Source organism: Ahaetulla prasina, chromosome 1, assembly GCF_028640845.1.
Source record: "Ahaetulla prasina isolate Xishuangbanna chromosome 1, ASM2864084v1, whole genome shotgun sequence".
Lineage (NCBI taxonomy): Eukaryota > Metazoa > Chordata > Lepidosauria > Squamata > Colubridae > Ahaetulla > Ahaetulla prasina.
In genome coordinates this window covers 302,997,204-303,019,160 of record NC_080539.1, presented here as the reverse complement: position 1 = coordinate 303,019,160, position 21,957 = coordinate 302,997,204, and the positions used below count along the sequence as shown (strand labels likewise).

Here is a 21,957-nt window from a genome sequence, read left to right as displayed (position 1 = left end):
AAATTACCTTAACAAATTCCATAGCAAAATGTTTTTTATACTCCATTTCCATAAAAAAAGTACTGAAGATTAGTTCATGTAAGATCTTTCTTGCTCCTGGAAAAATGCATAATATTTTTTTCACTCAAAAACATTTCATTACAAATTAATAGATCTTTAGTAAGTGCAATGCTTATATAAAAATGGAAAACCTATTTAAGAAAAAATGCTACACTGCTATTAAAGCATGAATCATTCCAGTGAGTAACCTTAGCTAAAAGGATATCACCCTTTTTAGAAACTAAATAAAATATCTACCAAATCTGTTTTAAGCATAATAGTGGCATATTCCTGAAAGTTTTGTTCTGCTGGCATGTAAACCTATGTAAGTGGAGAAACCAAATGCTTAAAGAATAGATCAAACTACTTTAGAAAGGACAACCTATCAGGCAGATATGATGGAAATACTCCCCCCCCCCAAAAAAGAAGAAAACTGGAAGAATGAAAATGGGTGAAAGCCTCAGAAATATCTGGAAGAGACAAGAAGTAGCAGTAGGACAGCAAAGGAAAAACTAGCAATGCCTAGTTTGGGTAGCCTATAGTGATCTTGTGAGTAGAAGAGACCATGGACTGGGGAGGCATCTTAAGGACCAGCAGGGAGGCTGCTCAAGAAAACTGAGGGACGATGGACACCACCCAAGTATAACTGCAGATGATGTCAAGAAAAGTCTCACGGACTGAGATCTGATAAAGGCCATGGAGCAGCAAAAGGCTCAATGCCTCAAGCTATATCCAGTAGACAATGAAACAGTGGGAAAGAAAGACGAGCAGAAGAAGAGCTAATATTTGCTTCTTTCTGCTCCTCTCCCCACAACAAGGAGCCAGCAACCTTCCCACTGTGCACACAACTGAAAGAAGAGGGAGCACAAGGGAGTATCTAGTAGACAACTTGGCATCACAGCCAACAAGACAAGGCTGAAGGTTGCCAAGACTTCAAGCTGTGACCAAGAGTAGGAGAGAGAAGGCAGAATATTATACCAAGAGAACCTAATAGGAAGTGTCTGGGACTTTGACAATAGTGGAACAGAGAAAGATATTTGGTATATATGAGAGCATATATGATATATGAGAGCATATGCACCAAGACAAATTCCTTGTGTGTCCAATCACACTTGGCCAATAAAATTCTATTCTATTCTATTCTATTCTATTCTATTCTATTCTATTCTATTCTATTCTATTCTATTCTATTCTATTCTATTCTATTTAAGGATCAAGAAAAGCTTATGTGAAGTTGAAAAAGAATGAATTGGTAAGCTAAGGAGGTAGACCACAATTAGAATGCAGAAGTGCTTTTAAACACAGGCGAATTAAGTTGTTGCCAGATACAAATGAAATAATAGTGTACCATTAGAGAAATACAAAGTAAAGAAAAGATAAATGTGAAGTGATGGGAAATTTTTACAGCTAACCGGGGCTGTTGAGAGCAAAGAATGAAATAAAAACCAGAAGTATAGCAGAAATGCAAAAGAAAAATGTAAAAGAAAAGTGCCTGGAATCTACAAAATACATGATTAAATACATGATGGCATACATGGCAATCCTTATGATTTATATTGATATATTGACCATCAATTGTGTTGTAAATGTTGTACCGTGATGAACGTATCTTTTCTTTTATGTACACTGAGAGCATATGCACCAAGACAAATTCCTTGTGTGTCCAATCACACTTGGCCAATAAAAAATTCTATTCTATTCTATTCTATTCTATTCTATTCTATTCTATTCTATTCTATTCTATTCTATTCTATTCTATGATTTTTTTTCTTTGAAAAAACCTATTACTATCTTAGGCTTCCCAGATAGATGCTAAATAAATTGGGTAAATAAAAACAAGTGTCTAGAAACAGAAACACATATTCACTAAATGAAAAGGCTTCATTATTAATTAGTAAGTGAAATTTATTTTTGGACTATACACAGTAATAAATACTATTGTTATTTATTATCGCCACATGTTATGCCTAGCCGTATCAATGCCTAAAAGGATTCAATTAAGGAAACAATGTACTACTCACAAGGAAATACATTTGACACAATGAATAAAACAAGAAGTTAACCGTTTTGTGTTATTTTCTATGACCATAACAGAAGGTTCAGCTATTTTATTTCTTACAGGGGCCGACGAGATGCTTCTAGAAAATTCTCAGTTGGCAATGGCTCTGTCCCACAGTTATTTCTCCAAGATTCAAATTACCTTTATAAAGTTTTGCATCCCACAGCATCAGTATGCTTATCAGACAAGGTTTCCCTGAATCAACTTCTTCTTTTAAACATATTTTACAGAATATCTGACGAAAATCACCTAAAAGAGGAACAAGTCATATGAAGGTTTAGATTACTGAAGGAATTAACTGAAATCCTTATGAAAAATATCATGCAAAAAAATCATATACATATAGCAGAAAGGTATTTGAAAATATCCTTGCTCCCATACACAAGAGTAATTTTATGCAATCACTTTCATGTTTACTTCTGTAATCATTTTGCAACAATAATCAATGATACAATGCAATTCCTTTGAAGAAAAAAGGTAGAACTGTGATGGCGCGGTGGTTAGAATGCAGTACTGCAGGCTACTTCTGCTGACTGCTGGCTAACTGCAATTTGGCAGTTCGAATCTCACCAGGCTCAAGGTTGACTCAGCCTTCCATCCTTCCGAGGTGGGTAAAATGAGGGCCCAGATTGTTGGGGGAAATATGCTGACTCTGTAAACCACTTAGAGAGTGCTGTAAAGCAGTGTGAAGCGGTATATGAGTCTAAGTGCTATTGTTATTGCTACAAGGGTTCCTGAAGAACTTTACCCAAACAAAATGGATATAAAGCCCCAAAATTTGATCTGATTTTATTTGAAGGTAGGGATAAAAGAAAATGATGCCCAAACAAGACATAATTTTGTCCCTTAAAAGCCCAGAAAAATAAAAATAAAAAAGCCAATCCTGCTTCCATCTAGTTTTGGAAGGTGACCCTCAGCAAGCTGTGCAAAATTCAGTGTGACCTTCAAGCCAGGGGAAGTAGCAAGAAAATTTTTCACAGAAGAACAGAATTATTTTTACTGCTTTTACAAACAAGTTAAATACTTGCCACAAACAATAAAGCTCTTGTTCAGTATTTTGCAATCTATGTACAAAACAAAATAATCTAGGCTACTTACTTGAATAGCTCATAAGTTTGTTTAACCAAGAACCAAGACGCAAAGCAAATTTTTGATGAGCCATTACATCTGCATGAAGAACCATCACATTAAGGGGACCTTGGGAAACATTATTTGAATGTTTCTAGAAAATAAGAATATTTAAAATTTGAATGAGACTACAACAAACATTCTATGGATCAAAAATGTGGGGTTAAAATCAAGGAAAATCATCTCTATGAATTTATCTTCATAAATGTACAGAATAGTATACATATTTTTTAAAAAGTTTTGTTACCTTAATCTCCTCTTTTGCTTCCTGACAAACAACATATGACCCCTTCTTAACAGCCTTTCGACCCTGTATATTTAAAAAAAAATAGAGATAGAGAGAATATTATTATTATAGTGTGTGCAAACAAAAAGCAAGATCAAAATGGAAAAGTTGCTTTCAGGCTGATTTAAATGGAAGTGGTACAAATATTCAGTCATTTGGTATTATAATTTAAATTTGAATTAGCTTTTGTTAGATATATATATCAACATCCATGACTTTTAAAACTGATAAATAGCATTAACATTATTACAAAGATAATGCCATCCTATAGCTCTTTTAAAGGAATACATTCACTGTTGGAAATTAGCATATGGCCTTGATGTTCACAGGGTTTTAAAAATATTCTTAAGTTCATGGTTCATTAATTTTTCTGTTCCTTTTCTGGATTATTCCATTCTAGAGTTTGGAAAATTTATGTCTATTAACACCAAACAATTCCCATGATGGTATAGTCTGAAAGAAGTAAGGCATAGTTCAGAAGAGGAATAAGACATTCTAATATTGTCATTCTATTCCTGAATCACTGAATTTTGCACTACCATATACACTTGCAGATAAACCCATCTGCAGATAATCCAATCCTTGAATCTTTATCCCAAATACCATGAAAAATGCACCACCTACAGGGCCCCTCTGAGAAGAAATGGCAGACAAACTCTTTATCTTGTTAACCCTTGTGTGAAAATAGATCATCCAAAGCACTTCCTGGAAGATGGCGGGATCAATATACAATAAAACAAAGCTAAAAATGCAAAAAAATTTAAGGGCTTGTAAAATATAAAGAACTTTGCCTAGAATTACAAAACCTTGTAAGTTAGAATCAAATGAGCTTCTCTGGAAAAGAAATTCTAAAACTGTGATCCGTTGCTAAAAAGAATATGTTCCTCTGGTACCATATCTGACGGTTGGGAACAATGAAACAAGAAACTCAAGAAAAAAGATTTAGATTTGAACTGTAAATATGAAAAAATTGTTCAGAAATAAATTCCTTAAATATTTCAAAAGGGCCAGATTTAAAATACATGCTGGCGCAAACAGCAATAGCAATAGCACTTAGATTTATATACTGCTTCACAGTGCTTTAAAGCCCCCACTAAGCAGTTTACAGAATCAGCATATTGCCCCTCATTTTATGGGGTCATAAAATTTTATGGGTCCTCATTTTATCGACCTCAGAAGAATGGAAGGCTGAGTCAACCTTGAGCCTGGTGAGATTCGAATTGCCAACTTGTAGCCAGGCGGCAGTCAGCAGAAGTAGCCTGCGGTACTGCATTCTAACCACTGCATCACCATGGCTCTTGTGATTCTAAATGTTAGAATTTCCAGAAAAAAGTCAATCCTGAGATAATAATTTCTTCTTAAAATATAAATTCATCTTTCGCCTTAATTTAAAACGAGGAGAAAATTTGGTATGGGAACAAAAAAGGGACCAGCCCTGTTCGTTCACTAAATTTCTAAAATAATTAAACCTGCTAAAACAATAATAATTCAGATGTCAGTTGACATAAAAGAAAACCCACAGTTCTGAAAATTGTAACTATAACAAAATTTACCTTAAGAATTCAATCTAAGAGGAGGCTTTAGGCTTTGGTAATAAGTTTATACATGTTATTTCAAAATTGTACCAAAAGAGCAGTGCAAGAGTGAAGGTGAATGGAATATTAACTGAAGAGATAAAATTAGAAGCTGGTACGAGACAAGGATGTCCCCTGTCCCCAACATTATTTTTATTGGCTATGGAAATATTGACAAAAATGATAGAAAAAGATGAAGAATTAGAAGGATATAAGGGGTATAAGATAAATTTGTATGCGGATGATACTTTAATTATTTTGAAAAATGTAGATCTGAAAAAGATATATAAGCATTTGATAGAATTTGAGGAAATGACAGGATTGAAAGTAAATTGGTCAAAGTCAGAATTATTGATGGATAGTAATGGTAATGAGTCTGAGAATATGCAAGAGCAATTTGGGATAAGGATTAAAAACACATTGAAATATTTGGGTATAGTGCTTTCACTTAAGGTTAAAGAATTGAAAAAACTTAATTATGATGTGGTGATTAACGAAATTGAGAAGAAGATAGATAAATATAAAATTTTAAAGTTGTCTTGGTTTGGTAGAATTGCAATGTGTAAGATGATGTTGCTGCCCAAGTTCAACTTTTTATTCGAGATGCTACCACTAAATTTGACAGAGAAAGATATTGAAGGATATCAGAAAAAACTGGATAAATTTTGCAACGGTGGCAAAAGACCTAGATTAGTGAAGAAAATGTGGTATCAAAATCAAAAGGAAGGTGGATTAGGAATCCCCAAATTATTTAATTATTACTGTGTGTATGGTATCCGGATAGTGGTAAAAATACTTAAAGGTGAAGATAACTATTGGAGAGATTTAGAGTTAAGGGATATAGAGAAATTTGGATCAAGGTGGTTTTTAGATAAAGCAAATTTAAAATGTGTAAGTAGAAGTTATTGGTTAAAGGATTAAGTAAAATGTGGAACAAATTTGTTAAAATTTTAATTCGGATATAATCTTTTGGGGAGACAACTGAATTTGGCCGATTAAAAATAATATAAAACGTAATGAAGTGATTAAAGAGGAAAATATAGAAATTATTAGAGATTGGATAAAAGTTATGGGAAATGAAAGGAGGAATAAAGAAATTATTGAAAAATTAGGGTTAAGTTGGTTTGAAAAATACAGATAGAAAAATGGAGAAAAAAAGTAAAGGAAAATTATTCGATAAATAGATGTGAAACTGAATTTGAATATTTAGTATCTCGGATTATGAAAGATGAAATTGGGCTAAAGGGACTCGTTAGTAGGGTTTATAAGATTATAAATTCTGATGAAAAATTACAAAGAGTGATGAGGACAAATTGGGAAAAAGATCTTAATATTGAAATACCAGAGTCAGATTGGAATGTGAATTGGAAGAGTAGAATTATGAGAACTTTATCTATAAGGATTAAAGAGCACAATTATAAAGTTGTTTGGAAATGGTATTTGACTCCAGTAAGATTGTCACAAATGGATAAAAAAATTAGTAAAAAATGTTGGAGATGTGAGATGGAATTGGGGACTTATGAACATATGTGGTATAATTGTGATAAGGTTAAAAAGTTTTGGCAACAATTGGAGAAAATGATATTTGAAATGATGGGGAAAGTAATAACATTGAGAGTGGAAACTATATTATTGTTGGTAATTAAGGAAATAGAATTAACAAAATATGAAAAAGAATTGATTAGAATTATGATTATAATAGGTAGAATTATAATAGCTAGATATTGGAAACTAGATGTGATTTTTAGAATAGAAGAGTGGAATTCTGAAATGTGGAAATTAGCTTTAAATGATAAAATGACATGTGATATTAAAATTAGAAGTGGTGTGTATAAAGAAGATATTTTCTGGAAGACTTGGAAACCATTTGTGGACTTTGCGCTTGGAACATTGGACGCTTCAGTACCTGTACCTCGAGAACGTGGATTTTGGCAATCATGAGGATATATCCGAAGACCCAAATCTTCCTTTTATGTATAGCACAAGGGTGTAATAATGAATTTTTTGTTTTGTTTGTTTGTTGTAAAAAAAGTAATAAAAAAAAAAAGAAGAAAGAATTCAATCTAAGATAAGATATTGATTATAGTGACAACTCAGAATCAAATAATGAACACTGCAAATATGTTACGCCAATCTGTGCAAGAGAGAACTATGCAGCCAAGCTTTATCAAAAAGCAAAACAATGTCAGCATTTATTGAAAAAAATGACAATGTCCTTCTTCCACTTCTTCCTGTATCAGGCTGGGTACCACAGCAGCATAATAATTAGAATACACACACTTGTTTCAGAAATTATGTATATTACTAACCTCTTTATCTATAGCAGTAGTATATATCTGGGCTTCTGCAAGGTCACACCCAAGAGTTCTTTGTAGACTGTAGATAACATGATCGTAAGAATGATGCTCATCATTGAAAAGGACACAATAGTGTTTGTCTGGCTTCTCTCTACTGTAAAAAAAAAAACCACCCCAAAAGATGACTGATAACCCATGAGAAAAACTGAAATAATTTAACCAAAGTTGGCCACAAGAATAGCAGAAGCTACAAATTAACATATAGTAAAGATAGTTAAACTAAGAAATTCATCATTATCAATACTTGCTTTCAAAAACATTCCCAATTATATTAAAGATCCTTGATTCAGTTATTCAGCATTATATAGGAAGTTCCTTCTTATTTAGCACCCAGATCTATGCAATGTGGAAAAGATCTCTTTCAACAACTTGGAAAGCAAGAATCAAGTTAGCTTTATTATCACTCTCCCTCCTTTCTTGGCTTAACGTGTGATTGAGTTTATGTCAGGCGCAAGCAACTAGATCCACATCTGAAAGATTGAAATCGACTATTTTATTACATTCTACCTATAATACAGGATTCTCTCCAGACTGCTTGCCTTCCCTTGGGAACAAACAGATGAGGTTCCATGGAACTTGGGGGAGGTTAAGCCTAAATCTATTGTGGCTGCACAAAAATTCAAGGCTAGTTCCATGCTTGATCCCTTCCTCTCGCCTGGCTGAGTGTTTTCCAACAGTTTATGAAATGTGATAAGCAAGTATAGAAAAATCAGAGAATGTTGATTTCAGCATGGGAAACTGAAGACATATCCGGGAAACCAGAACTGATGATTGCAGAGAAGACCAAGGAACTAGATAAGGATAAGGAGATGATGGGAGATCATTCAGATGTGCTCTAGGTGGCTGCTCTTCATGAAGATACTAATTTATGTGGGCTTGAGCACCAGGAGACAAAGGAATCAGCCATCCTGCTTGCAACTGTGGTGTAGCCTTTGAAAGGACACTAAGTTTCTAACCCTTAGTTTTGGAAACTGCCGAACCCTAATCATATTAAAGCTATTGGAGACCTTTAGAATAATAAATACGTATCGGGTTAATTTTACCTTCAGCTTCAACTCTGAACAAAATAAAAATTAATGACAAGCTTAAGAACTTCAAGAATTTGAAATAAATAGCAAAAAGCTGAATAAGATTTTGATCTAAGAAAGTTACAAATAAATTAAGGGTCCAGACAAATTGGAAATATTGACTTTTATTATAAGATTTTGGAATTATCTATAAAACATAAATAGTTTCTTGTGGGAAACAGATTTATTTTGGCTATCCTGGTTACTATAAGTCTTAATTAAGATAAGTTACTTTGTGGTTTTGGAAATTAGACACAAAATAAGATTCTAAGCAGAATAAAATACAAGCCAGTTCTTGACATCAGTTAATACTAGGACTTACAAAATGACACAAAACATTATAACATCAAAAACATTAAACAAGACCTTTGAAGAATGGAGCCAGAAATTACTGACTGCAATATCAACACTATCAATAATAATGTCTGCTTCTATGGACAGAGCATCCAAAAGATGTTAATGAAGGAATGACACATATGAAAAAAATATCTAAATTATCTAAGACAAAGAAAGTACCAAAAGTAGAATTTTAAATGACAGGCCAAGAGAATGATTTGGAAAAGGTTAATTTATTAGATATCCAAAGAACCTCTCTGAAATTTTAAAAAGGGAAATATAATGATAAAGCAAGAGGATGAACTGGAAAATATTTTTCAATTGGCTCTACAAAAGAGGCATGTCAAAGCCTGAAAGACATCTATGTGATGGAATAAAGAAGAAGAAAAATCAAATCAATTCAATATTTGAATGAATTAAAGATTAAGGTTGTTAAAAGTAAAAGCAGGGAAGATACAGTTGTTTTATTTGATCAAGTTAAAATAACTTTTTTTTGTAGTTTTGACAACCCTTTATGGAATTTTTGCTGAAAAGTTGATGTTTTATGGATTTGCGCGCGCGTACACGCACACACACACATATATGATGGGATATTGGATAAAGGGATATTTGTAATTTTATAGGGAGTGAAGGGTTATCAAATTTGTTTATATTTATTGTGAGGAATGTTGGAAATAAATTCTCTCTCTCTCTCTCTCTCTCTCTCTCTCTCTATATATATATATATATATATATATATATATATATATATATTCATATATATATTTTCTATATTATATCCTTTCTTTTTTCTTCCTTTTTCATTCGCTTTTTTCTCCTCTTTCTCCAATTTAACTTGTATTAGCTTTTACCATTGTAATCAAAATTCTTAATAAAAATAAGTAAAAAAATAAATAGAAGAATTAGAGAATATTGATAGTATGTTGCGCTATCAGCTCTCCATTTAATGTGGATAAGATATAGTAGGCAGCTACCTGTTCTAAATAGTTCTGCCTAGTCTGGATGTCTCTACTGAACAAGAGGAAGTCTTCATGGGTGGTGCTTGTATTTTAATCTTCTTTGTTTAATATAGGAGGAATGTAATAAAGGATATATTAGCTAGGCAGTATTTTGAAGTCTAGTTGGCTGTCCTAAGGAACCAGAAATCATATGCTGCACATCCTCCATCAAATTTGAATATGAATATTGATTTAACAATTTTAGCAGGGATCAACTGCTTTATAGATTTGTTTCATGATGGTGATGTGAATATAGTAACTGCACTGATGGAATGAGCTGGATTGAGTGGTAGGAACTGAATAAGGATTGAAATTCATGAATATACTGTAACTGCCCTATTGTGAAAAGAAACCTCTTATTCTAGTTGAGCTCAACTAAATGGAGTCTTTCTCTTTTATTATTGTTTAAAAACTTCTTCCTCCAATAGAAGTGAAATACCAAAATATGATCACTGTAATTATAAATCTTTAAAAAAAATCAAAACTTTCTAACATATTGCTTGTGCAAAGTATAATCAGAAGGATGGCTAACTCTGGGGGGGAAAAGGGAGAATTAAAGGACAGAAACCTCAGATTTTCTTTGTAATAACTAGCACTATCTTTCCAAGTTAAACAATCTCTATACTAATATGAGGCCTTAAATATAGAAAGACTTTTAAGCACCTTTCTTAACAGTTGCAAGAAAAAAATCCATTATCTGCTAGGCTACAGAGTATGAAGACAGGAAATAATTTTACTTGTAGGGTGAGAATTTCAAGATACATAAACTATCTGGGTGATTCTATATAATTCTCCACTCCTACTCATATTTGCTTTTCCTTGCTAAATTATTCAAAATTCTTGCCTAATCCTGACTGGGTGATGCATTATCTTCACTGTTTGTTACTTTATTATTAACAATCTTGGAATGGAGGCAGGTAAGACATTTAGAAGCCAACTCTAACAAATTACTTACTTAATCATAAGCTCTGAAGACAGCTCTTTCTCCTCTTCCCAAACAGTCATATCAACAATGTATTTTATAACTGAAGGGAAGATTTTCCTTGCTTGTGCTATTACCTCTTCATTCAACTGGCATTCCAAATTCTACAAAAAAATTAAATGTACCCATGTTAGATCCATAGTACAGTTAAACAGCAAGCATGAGCATTGTTGCAGACTTTTTCACTGCTAACTAGTGAAAGAAGTATCTTATACTAGCAATTGTTCAATAAGAAATATCTATTTCATTCTCTTTTGGTTTGTGGGAAGGCGCTTGCATCAACTGATATCTCGTGACTGCCAGAATTAATTCTGCAGTTTTCCTGGCCAAGTTTTTCAGAAGAGATTTGCCCTTGCTTCCTTTCTAGGGCTAGGAGAAAGCAACTAGCCTAAAGTCATCCAGCTGGCTATGTGACTAAGGCAGGACTAGAATTCACAATCTCTTGATTTCTAACCACTACACCAGGGCTGTCAAACTCCCGGCCCATGGGCTGGATGTGTCACATGCTGGCCACACCCATGCCCAGTTTAGAGAAGGGGGAAAAAAATCCCGATACGTCATGTGATGACATGAGTTTGACAACCCCTGCACTACACCAAACTGGATCCTCAAAACATTGAAAAATTCCAATTGAAATCCAAAACAGCTGTTCACAATGTCTTAACTCTTTATGAAGCAGCTTTCCACGATCTATTTATCTTCCTTTAAAAGATATAAAAAATATATAGATAGTTCCCCTCTTATTGATAGCAACTATTGATAGCAACTTTTATGTACACTGAGAGCATATGCACCAAGACAAATTCCTTGTGTGTCCAATCACACTTGGCCAATAAAAAATTCTACTATAAAAAATTCTAGGACCAGCAATGTGATTGTAAGATGTAATGTCACATGATTCTGCAACCTACGACGACCATTCTAACAGTCCTGGTTATCACTCTTAGGAGAATCCTATGTGGTCACAGCTTCCCAGTCACATAACCGCCATTTGTGACCTTTTAATGGTTTCCCCATTGACTTTGTTCATTAGAAGTCAGCAGTGAAGGTTACAAATGACAATCACATGATCATGAAATGCTGTGATGTCATAATCATGAGTCAGCCAGCCAAATCACAATCATGTGAACACATGGACACTGTGACAGTCACAACCATGAGGACCTGTCATGAATATCCCTTGCTCAGCATTATGGTAACTTTGAACAATCACTGAATGAGTGGATAGTAATGAGAACAATCTGTATAAGAATAACTACCAGTCTCTCTGATTAAGTTAGTCTGGGATGGTAGTTTTTTTATTCAGAAGAGGACCACCTAAGGAGAACTACTTAGGATATCATGGCTGCATTGGAATCATGGCATTCTTTCAACATATCATTAGCTAGTCAAAGTTCAATATTATTTTCAATCTAGTGAAGAAAAAGTGGGGAGTCTTTATGACCTTACTGTCTTTTCAACAAATTTGTTGAAGTTATGATAAACAGCTTCTGAGGGTCCACTTTTATAAAATTATAAATTCAGAAAAAGTGTGTGAAAATTTACATATTAGAATGGAACACAAACATCGAGCGTTCTGATACAAAGGTGTTCCAAATATTTTGGGAGCATACCCAAACAACTAGTACTTAATTAGGAATTATTCTTTATACAATAATATTTGTTTTTCAATTTATTACAAAGAAATACCTCATCAGCATTATCTCCTCCTTCAGGCTCATGTTTTGTACACACTGGTCCGGTCTTCCATGCTTCTGTATCCCCACAGTCGCAAAATCCTCCTCCAGTGGAAGTATGCATCTAAAACAATTAAGAACAGAGGACACAATGGGACGTTCAGAACCATTAATTCATTTTGGAAGTAATGCAGAACAATGGTATGGCATATATTACAGCAATACTACGTTACACAAATAACAACTGTACCCAAATTTGTCTGTGTTCTCCTCTTGTAATGGTTATGTGAAAATGACCTAGAGCTGTGGTCCGGATGCATCACGTGCTGGCCACGCCCGTTTTAGCGAAGGGGAAAAAAGTCCTGATATGTCACATGACAATGTTGTTACGCCGTGAGTTTAATACCCCTGACCTAGAGGAATAAGGGGATAAGATGCTACCTAGGAAACAAATAAGAGGGCAGGAGCCTGCTTAATGGTCAGAGAAAGAAACTTAGAAAAGGCCCATTCTAATGAATCAGGCTATTAAAAGTGACTCCTACCATAATTGTTAACTGCCCAATTCATTAGAGTGGGTCTTTCCTAAATTTTGTTATCTGTTAAGCAACAGTAGGCTCCCCTCTGTTATCTGATCTTTTAAATTAACTAGTTTTTATTGCCCCTAAATGGGGGACCTGGATATTCTGTATGGAAATTTTAGATTTCTTTCTGAGATTATCCATTACTTATGCAGCTGATAATTATAAACTAATCCTCTTGTTCTTTTTTCAGCTAAAGATCCTGAAAGTAAGTCTATGAAATTAAATAGTCAGTTTTTCTATTCTGCCTAGTAATTTTTGGCTGTCTGAATTGATGTGGCCATTAAGTATTCTACCACTTAACATAAATTGATTTTCATGTACCTTCAACACTTAAACACTTAAAAAACACAATCAAATTTTCATAAATGTTCATTTATCTTACTAGCACACCACATTAAAAGATATCACGCCAAAGCACACAGTTCTTTACCTTGTAACGATGATTTACATGAATGCTGTTCTGGAAGCAATCCATGCAAAGTACACAAGTTGGATCAATTGCACAATCCCTGCAACAAAAATAAGAAATTGATGCTGTAGAGTAAGCACTTGTTTTTCAAAAATGTACCAAGCCTCCAAATTCTGGAAGTGTTAATTGAACAGAGTAGAAGCATTCACACATAAGCCAGAATTGCTTATTATTAGTCATGGGCAAAATGATTTGTGCACAAACCATTCTGAACATGAAATAGGTTCTGGGTGATCAGTGCCTGAACTGAATCATGCGTGTTTCAGGTGTTTTAATCCAAAACATAGAACAAGATTTTTTTCCAGGTATGAAATAAAATGGATTTTTTTTTCTGAGTAGAAGTAACAGGAACATAGAAAACTGACAGCAGAAAAAGACCTACTGGTCCATCGAGTATAAACCTTTGTTTGTTTTCTTTTTAATTAATTAATTTTATTTTTTAATTTTTGTCAGATGATGGACATGTGTTTAAACTCTATTACTAATCACTTATCCACTATCTCTGTTGGAAATTGGTTCCGATCTTCTATTACTCTTTCTGTGAAGTAATACTTTCTAACATTACTTTTGAACTCTTTTGAACTTTTGCTTAACATTGAAATATTGCCTTCTACACTTTATTCTTTCCTTTAAAGGTTTCAGATTTAAAAGTTTCAATCATGTCCTATATAGCAGAATTAGAACCTTCTTTTTCCTGCTGGTGATTCCTCAAGTGATGCATCCCAGAATTTTGTTTGCCTTCACAGCGACCCAGCCACACTGTTTACTAGTTTTGCAGTCATCTGCTCTAAGTACACCTAAATCCTTTTCTACTGTTGTTCTAACATTGTATCCCAATTACTGTACCCTGCCAGAGGATTATTTTCCCTTAAGTGCATGATCTTACATTTATGCATTGCATAATACATTGTTGGTGAGGAGATTGAGTGTGAAAACCTAAGGCAGATAGGTTTCCTTAGTGATGTTTCTACAGACACTGGGATAACCGGCAGCAGTGGCTGTAGAAGGAGGAAAGGGATGGCTATAAGAAAATTAGGATGTAGATAAACTGGTAGATATGTCACATAAGAATATTGGTGGCTGAGAGGAGGAAGGTAGAGTGCTGGAAATACCAAAGAGCACACTGGTCAGTAGGATATGGTGGGACATCAAAAGTGGCTGTGGAAGGGAGGGAGAGAAGGGAAAGCACAGAGAATATTATGGAGTTCTCAAGCTGGTATATAGGCCATGGACACTCATCTCCTAAAATCACTCTGGGTCCTTCCATATTTTGTTTCAAACAAAATTTCAAACAACCAAAATGAGCCATGTTTTCAAGTGATGAACTGCAACTGCAACCAATTCAAAATGGCTCAGGAAAACTTCCAGAACATGATGTTTGTTTTGGATTGGTAAAAAAACGTACTTTCTTACATAAAACTACCCACCCATGAACATAAATGCATTTTAGAAAGATGCATAACACCAAAACTGTATTGACAATTATATATTATATCAGATCATTCAAAGAAACATTAAAAGGTAGGAATATTGCTATAAACCTGCAGGAATATGTTGTCTCTCCACCTTTAAATACTTTTCCACACAGCTGCGAGGTACCAATCTGTCTTAGCTTTTCTAGACAGTTATCTGGATCTTCTCCAAATAAATGCCACTCCAAAGGATAAAGAATCATTTTTTGGGCCATTTCCTCCTCTTTCTGTGGTAGAGGGTCCATTTCATCACAATATATGCTTGGAACCACTTTTGCCAAATGCTGAAGAAAGGCAGCATGAAAATCAAGCTTCTCATCCCACCACTGCAAAAAGCAGAACACAATGTTACTCCCTCAGTATGAATATTTCACATGTCATAGTTTATGATATACAATATGTGTAAACAGGGGAAAAGCAGTTTTGGAATTATAAATGTTTGGCACTTTTGAGAAAAAATGAAGGAATTATGCCATTAAACATGCATTTATTAAATAAAGCAATATTTACTGTGAAGCAGAGTTAAGTTTCATCTTTTCAATTTAGACATTTATATGAAAGTGCTTTTCATTAACCAAAATATCAACATTATTTTGATTGTTGTGGAATAACAACATAAAATCTTAGAACCTAATCATCTGAAACTTGGCACAGCTACTCTAACTACAGCATTTACAGGAAAAAAATAGTATTTTGTCTTTAATATATTGTGAGTCACTTTCTTAGAAAAGGCTGTTATTCCTGCAAATTTAGTTCAATTTCAGATTACTTTTAACAGAAAGAAGGCTCACATTTTGATTAAATAAATACAGTCTGTCACACAGAAAAAAAATCAATTGCCATCTGGTATTTTCAAGTTGTAATTAACAGAATACATGGAGGTTTAGGGTTTCAAGTTAAGCTGATAATTTAACATTAGGCAGAAGAACTGAGCTCTGAATTAATCTGATCTCCACCTCCACCACCCTCGCTCATTTCATTTGTCAACATCCAAGATACTTTCTTGGATAACTTCGCAAAAATTTTTGGATTTCTTAGTTCTTACCAATAAATTGTACCAACCTAGAACTAAGGAGAAATTTCCTGATACTTAGAACAATTAATCACTGGAACGACTTGCCTCCAGAAGTTGTGAATTCTCCAACAATGGAATGTTTTTTTTTTGTCTGAAATGATAGGGTTTCCTGCCTGAGCAGGGGGTTGGACTGGAAGACCTCCAAGGTTCCTTCCAACTCTGTTATTCTGTTATGAGTTAACAGAACATAAGTTATTTACAGTGGCAAACAAGGAACCAGGAAGGCCTTGTTTTCCTTGATCAAATGCAATACAATAGAAATTTCTGGGTAGTTTCCTTGATAGCTACTTTAAGAAAAGCTGCAAAAAGGCTTAATTAAGAGTTGCTTATAATTGCCAGTTTGCTTTGCCCAATGATAATTCAAGCACTTCTCCAGAGATATAGAATTAGAAACTGGGTGATTGATAGAGAGAAAAGGAAAACATCTCACCCACTACACACACAGAATAAATTTGTTTAGAAATTATGGAGTTTTTCCACTGGTAAAACACCAGTTTCTGGACCTAAGTAGATAGGGCAAGGAACAACTACTCCTAGTTTTGCATTCAAGGTGCCATTGCAGTTCTGGTGAGCTCCCATTAACACCACTGTTTTTCCCTGCTTTGTTTTAAGGTGATAAGAACAGCTCTAAATCAAAAGGGAGCATGCTGAGGGATGGGCTGCACAGCCTGAGTTCTCACAGTACTTTAGCATACGGGCCATAGGCACTGAGCCATTTCTTCTCACTCTAAAATTGTACTAAGGAGCTGCAGCAGTGAAGATGATGGGAGCAGGCAAAAGGGGAAAAGCAGGAACAGCAGTATAGCTTGCCCATCTGTTTTTTCTCTCCAGAGGAGAAGCTGTTTCTTGTCAGTCTAAGCAAGCTTATGTAATGCCTGATGAGACTGACAAGCTGCTATCTCACTTTCAACAGTTGTTTTACCTGTGTGAAGGAAATGTAAGCCACAGAAAATGACCTGGCAGGTCACAGGCACCTCATGAGTTTGGGACCTCTTTTCTATCTTCTAATATTTTAACACAGAACTTTTTGCAATCATTCTACTTTCACTCTAAATTATTTTACTTTTTTTCAAAGACCCATTTTAGCTGTGCAAAAAAATTGGTCTGCTCCACATTCATATCCCTTCATCATATTTCTATCTCATCATTTACTTTATTTATTAAATTTACACACTGTCCATCTCACTGTTTGGGGTGACTCTAGGCAGCCATATGCTTTCTAGCTTAGGAGCCGTGGTGATGCAGTGGTTAGAATGCAGTATTGCAGATTAATTCAGAATGCGGTATTAAAGGCTAATTCACTGGCTCAAAGTTGACTTAGACTTCTATCCTTCCAAGGTCAGTAAAATGAGGACCCATATTGTTGGGGACAATATGCTGACTCTGTAAACCATTTAGAGAGGGCTGTAAACCACTATGAAGCAGTATATAAGTTTAAGTACTATTGTTATTATACTCATTCCTATAAAATGTATGCATATAAATAAATCAATATTTAAACCACATATTAAAAACAAACTGATATTTTCTAAGCAGATACTCAGGAGTCAGCATTCTTATTGTATTCCTTGGGCTCTACTGATACAATGGCCTTCTCTTTCTCTTCCATCTTATTTCTACCCATCCATTCTTATCACCTAAAATATTTTTTTCACTACATTATATTTATTTTTCCACAAATCCAATACTATTATTCACTGGCTGACAAGCAACTATCACCAAATACAGATCCCTACTTTAGACACCCATAACAATTTCTTAACACCAGTTTATACGTCTAACATATATTTAACCCTTCCTTCCAAAATTAAACTTCCTTCCAAAATTAAACTTCATTTCCCTGCACATATTTCTCAACTCTACAAGATCAGACCACTTTCATTCACATCTATTATATGCTTCCCCCTTTTTAATTACAAATACACTTTTTCTTTTTAATTTCATTAATTCATATTGTTTACTATTTAGTCCTTTCATATTCCAAATCTTCCATTTGTCATATCTTCAGAGATGGGCCATAGATATTGACTTCTACCACTCAGTGGCTTTGGTCATTCAAGATTTTGGAAGAAATCTTTGATTGCATTGAGAGAGAATGACCCAAAGTCATCCAGCCAGCTTTCATACCTAAGGCAGGATTAAAACTTAGTCTCTTAATTTCTAGGCCAGCACTTTAACCACTACACCAAACTGGTTTTCATCACATATTGCATACATACTGAAACTTCTATGTTTGTTTAAAAAATATGTGAGAAATCTCATTCAAACAAAATTCAAGCTTTTAAACATTGCAGTATTTATTATTTCCTTCAGAGTACTGCACACCAGAACTAGACACAAGAACAGTTTTTTCACTCTGCTAAACAAATATTTCCCTTAACACTGTCAAACTATTCACTAGTTTGCATTACTATTACCATTAATCTTCTCATTGTTCCTATCACCCATCTCTTCCCACTTAACTTGTTGCCATATCTTTAAGATTTATATTGTTTCTTAGTATGATTAGATTGCTTATTTGTATCCTATGACTGTCATTAAGTGTTGTACCTTATGATTCTTGACAAACGTATCTTTTCTTTTTATGTACACTGAAAGCATGTACACCAAAGACAAATTCCTTGTGTGTCCAATCACGCTTAGCCAATAAAGAATTCTATTCTATTCTATTCTATTTGGATTGAAATTGCAAGAGACATTAATGTTCTTGTCTCTTTTCTCAGTATTGTGTGTTCCCTCATATTAACAGTCTACTCACTTTTCCTTTTCCACAGTTACACAGCTACTTTGACATGGTTAATTATTAAATGTCAACAAGCAGACAAATATCATTCCTAGTTATCTAGAGTTCCTTTCAAAGCATCACCTAAGCAGTAATTACTTTTCAAGTTCCCTATAATTTGCACAAAATCTCTCAAATTCTCAAGCTGCACCATTAAGCTACTAGTATCTTTGGGCTCCATTTGAAATCCATGACACAGCATTCACTATTTCACTGCAGCTGAAGTTTGGCTATTTTTCCAAAGTGAAAGAATTTTTTTGAAATGCAATTTGTTTTGATTACAAAAAGTAAAACCATTTTCCTGTTTACTTAATTAACAACCATTGTTAAAAAAGTGTTGATTTACTCAAAAGACTTATCCATTTTAGGTATTTTCTCTGATGTCCCCACCTTCGCTTTTACTTCAAGCCCTAGTTATTACATTTAATACTTTCAGACTATTGCACACCTATTATATTGCCCCTGTCATTTCTTTTACTATTCCAGTCCTTGTTTTTATTTATGAATCTATTTTCACAAGTTCCTCTAAACAAAAAAATGTACAATTGCTAAACATTATTTTTAACAAATATTTCCATAAAGTTTGATTAATAATATCACTGAAGCTCATATAAGGGTCATTTACGATTAAGAACACTACCATACATATATATAAATATCAAGGGGAATGCATTTTGATATTTAAATATTATGGCCTAGACAACAATCCACTCCAGCAGAAAATAAATTTGCCTTTTAGCTTCATCAAATTTCCCCTTCCCTAGTTTATGATAATAATCTTCAAGATGCAAAACATTCCATACTGGTTTATTATACAGTATAAACATATTACTGAGTGTGCAGTGCTAATAAGCAAGCACTGTACACTGTAATAAATGATCACTGTCCATTAAGCAATTAAAAATGGTTTGTGTTTTTTTTTAAAAAAACGATTACGTTTCAAAGTAGAGAGAAAAACGAACAACTAATAATTGAAGCAGAAAAGAGACAAAGTTAAGAATTACGAGGACAAAGCCCAGATGCCAAAAACACTTCGGAAAATGTTTATTGCATCTTTATCGAGGTGCGGATAGACCATTTCTATCGCAAAAGCGGATCAGTCCGAATCCAACTCCGCCAATTTTAACTCTCCTGGAGTTAAAAAATCCTCCCCAAAATCCTAACTCTTTGCCTGTCAACCAAGTGGGCTTTGCCCAGCATGTATGTACGGCGCTGTCTGTGTAGTGCGCAACGGTGCAGTCCCATTTGACAAGAAACCCAGAGATTAGTCTTTTTTTGGGGGGGGGGGAACCGCAGGCAACAGAAGCGGGAACCAGGGAAAGCCCACTTTCCTTAGCAAGACATAAGGAGCAGCCCCGACTGTGTGAACAACGCGGGTTAATAAAAGCATCGGAGCCCGCACATTTCTGGGTTAGCGTCCATTTATCTAGCAGCACAGCTGCTGCTTGGACCCTTTGGGTCGCCGCGGCCATCGACCCAAACGCGAGGGATGCACCCTCGGGCGGGAGCGGAATCTCACCCCAGGCAGCTCCGAGGGGTTCACGGGGGCAGCGCCGCTTGTTCCAGCCATCCTTTCCGCGCCGTCGCCTTCATCCGCCATCTTAGAAGAAGCGGGGCTCGGCAGGCTTGAGTTCTACGGCAGACCAACCGGAAATCAGCTGCGTGGGAAGGCCCGGGGACGCCCAGGGTTCGGGAAGACCTGACCCGATGCCCGACGCCAAACCCCAAGCGAAGGGGGTCCTCTCGGCAACACTGCGCATGCTCGGCTTTCTGGCGCATGCTCAAGAGAGCGCTTGCGGAGCCGAGCGTCGCTTGCTAACCGGAAAAATCTCGGCGGCTGCTTCTCCGATAAACGTGGAGCAAAGCGTGTACAAAGGCGGCTGGGGAAGCCCCTCCGCCACCGACCCACGTAAAAACTGCTGCCATGGTGGCAGATTTCTTCAGAAGTGGAAGAGAACTGATATATTTTCTGTCTGTGAGAAGTGGTGTTTGGTTTTGCAATTTGCTGCGCAGAATAAAATCTGTTTGCAAGATAAAACTGAATTTTCAAACCATCCTTTAGCCCTTATTAGGCTTTTGAACGTCCACATTTCTCTTCTGCCCCACATCTAATATCTGCAGGACCTTTAGATGTGAAGTTCTTGCTTGTAGACTGACTGTTTGCTAAATAAACTTTAATACTCTTAAAGTCTTTTTCTGTTGATTTCTAATTAATGTACAAACTGGAGTTAACCCATGCCAGGTCATGGATTCAAAGCCAGTTTGTACAAACCAAAATAGCATTTTCAGGTTTGGACAACACACTGACCCAAATGAGTGCTAGAAAGGCTCTTGGTGTAGGCTTTCCTGCCTAGGCAGGGGGTTGGACTAGAAGACCTCCAAGGTCCCTTCCAACTCTGTTATTCTATTTCTATTTCTATTAATGCAGCTGCCATAAACCAAATGCCCTGAATTGTTGAGCACTACTTCAGCAACATCCACTGGCTTGCTGGGTGATTGATTAGGCTTTTTTTGCAAGTGGCCATCCAGGGCCATATGCTACTTGGACTAGATACACTGAGTGACGTTTTTGAACTTCTGCTAGAGAACTTCTCTATACCAGGGGTCTCCAACCTTGACTTTAAGACTCGTGGACTTCAGCTCCAATTCTGGGAGTTGAAGTCCACAAGTCTTAAAAGTTGCCAAGGTTGGAGACCCCTGCTCTATACAGCATAAGCTCTGCCACCTGACTTGTAGCGTAGACCTATGCTATTGGTCTAAGCCACTTCTGGTTCCGTTGAATAACCAATCGGGCTGCAGTTTGCTGGGTCAGTGAAGTTGTCACAATTGCTCTAAGTAAGGGAGTAATGACACCTACTTTAAATAAGATGGTTCTGCACCTGCTCTTGAAGAAGCCTCTCTAGAATCCTGGAGATTTTGATAAGTCTCCCCATTCTTCAACCTTCCTTGTATGACAACCCTAGAAGAAATGTATCCTGCATATTAATATCCAGTCATGGGGCAATAACATAAGGGGCGTGGGCAGTGGTGGGTTTCAAAATTTACTACTGGTTCTGTGGGTGTGGCTTGGTGGGTG

The 21,957-nt window shown here is 35.5% G+C and overlaps 1 protein-coding gene across 1 annotated transcript in view; it reads right to left on the bottom strand.

Moving 5' to 3' along the window:
• UBR1 (ubiquitin protein ligase E3 component n-recognin 1) overlaps nucleotides 1-20,656 on the bottom strand; it is an 81,417-nt gene extending 60,761 nt beyond the window's left edge. Inside the window, exons 1-10 of the mRNA XM_058161982.1 lie at nucleotides 20,401-20,656; nucleotides 15,094-15,350; nucleotides 13,514-13,592; nucleotides 12,516-12,626; nucleotides 10,800-10,930; nucleotides 7,396-7,537; nucleotides 3,474-3,536; nucleotides 3,197-3,320; nucleotides 2,240-2,347; nucleotides 8-96 (exon numbers count right to left, since the gene is read on the bottom strand). Coding sequence (XP_058017965.1) covers nucleotides 8-96; nucleotides 2,240-2,347; nucleotides 3,197-3,320; nucleotides 3,474-3,536; nucleotides 7,396-7,537; nucleotides 10,800-10,930; nucleotides 12,516-12,626; nucleotides 13,514-13,592; nucleotides 15,094-15,350; nucleotides 20,401-20,481 — 1,185 coding nt within the window. The 5' untranslated portion in view covers nucleotides 20,482-20,656. The remainder of the gene's footprint in view (nucleotides 1-7; nucleotides 97-2,239; nucleotides 2,348-3,196; nucleotides 3,321-3,473; nucleotides 3,537-7,395; nucleotides 7,538-10,799; nucleotides 10,931-12,515; nucleotides 12,627-13,513; nucleotides 13,593-15,093; nucleotides 15,351-20,400) is intronic.
• Between the last annotated feature and the right edge of the window lie 1,301 nt (nucleotides 20,657-21,957).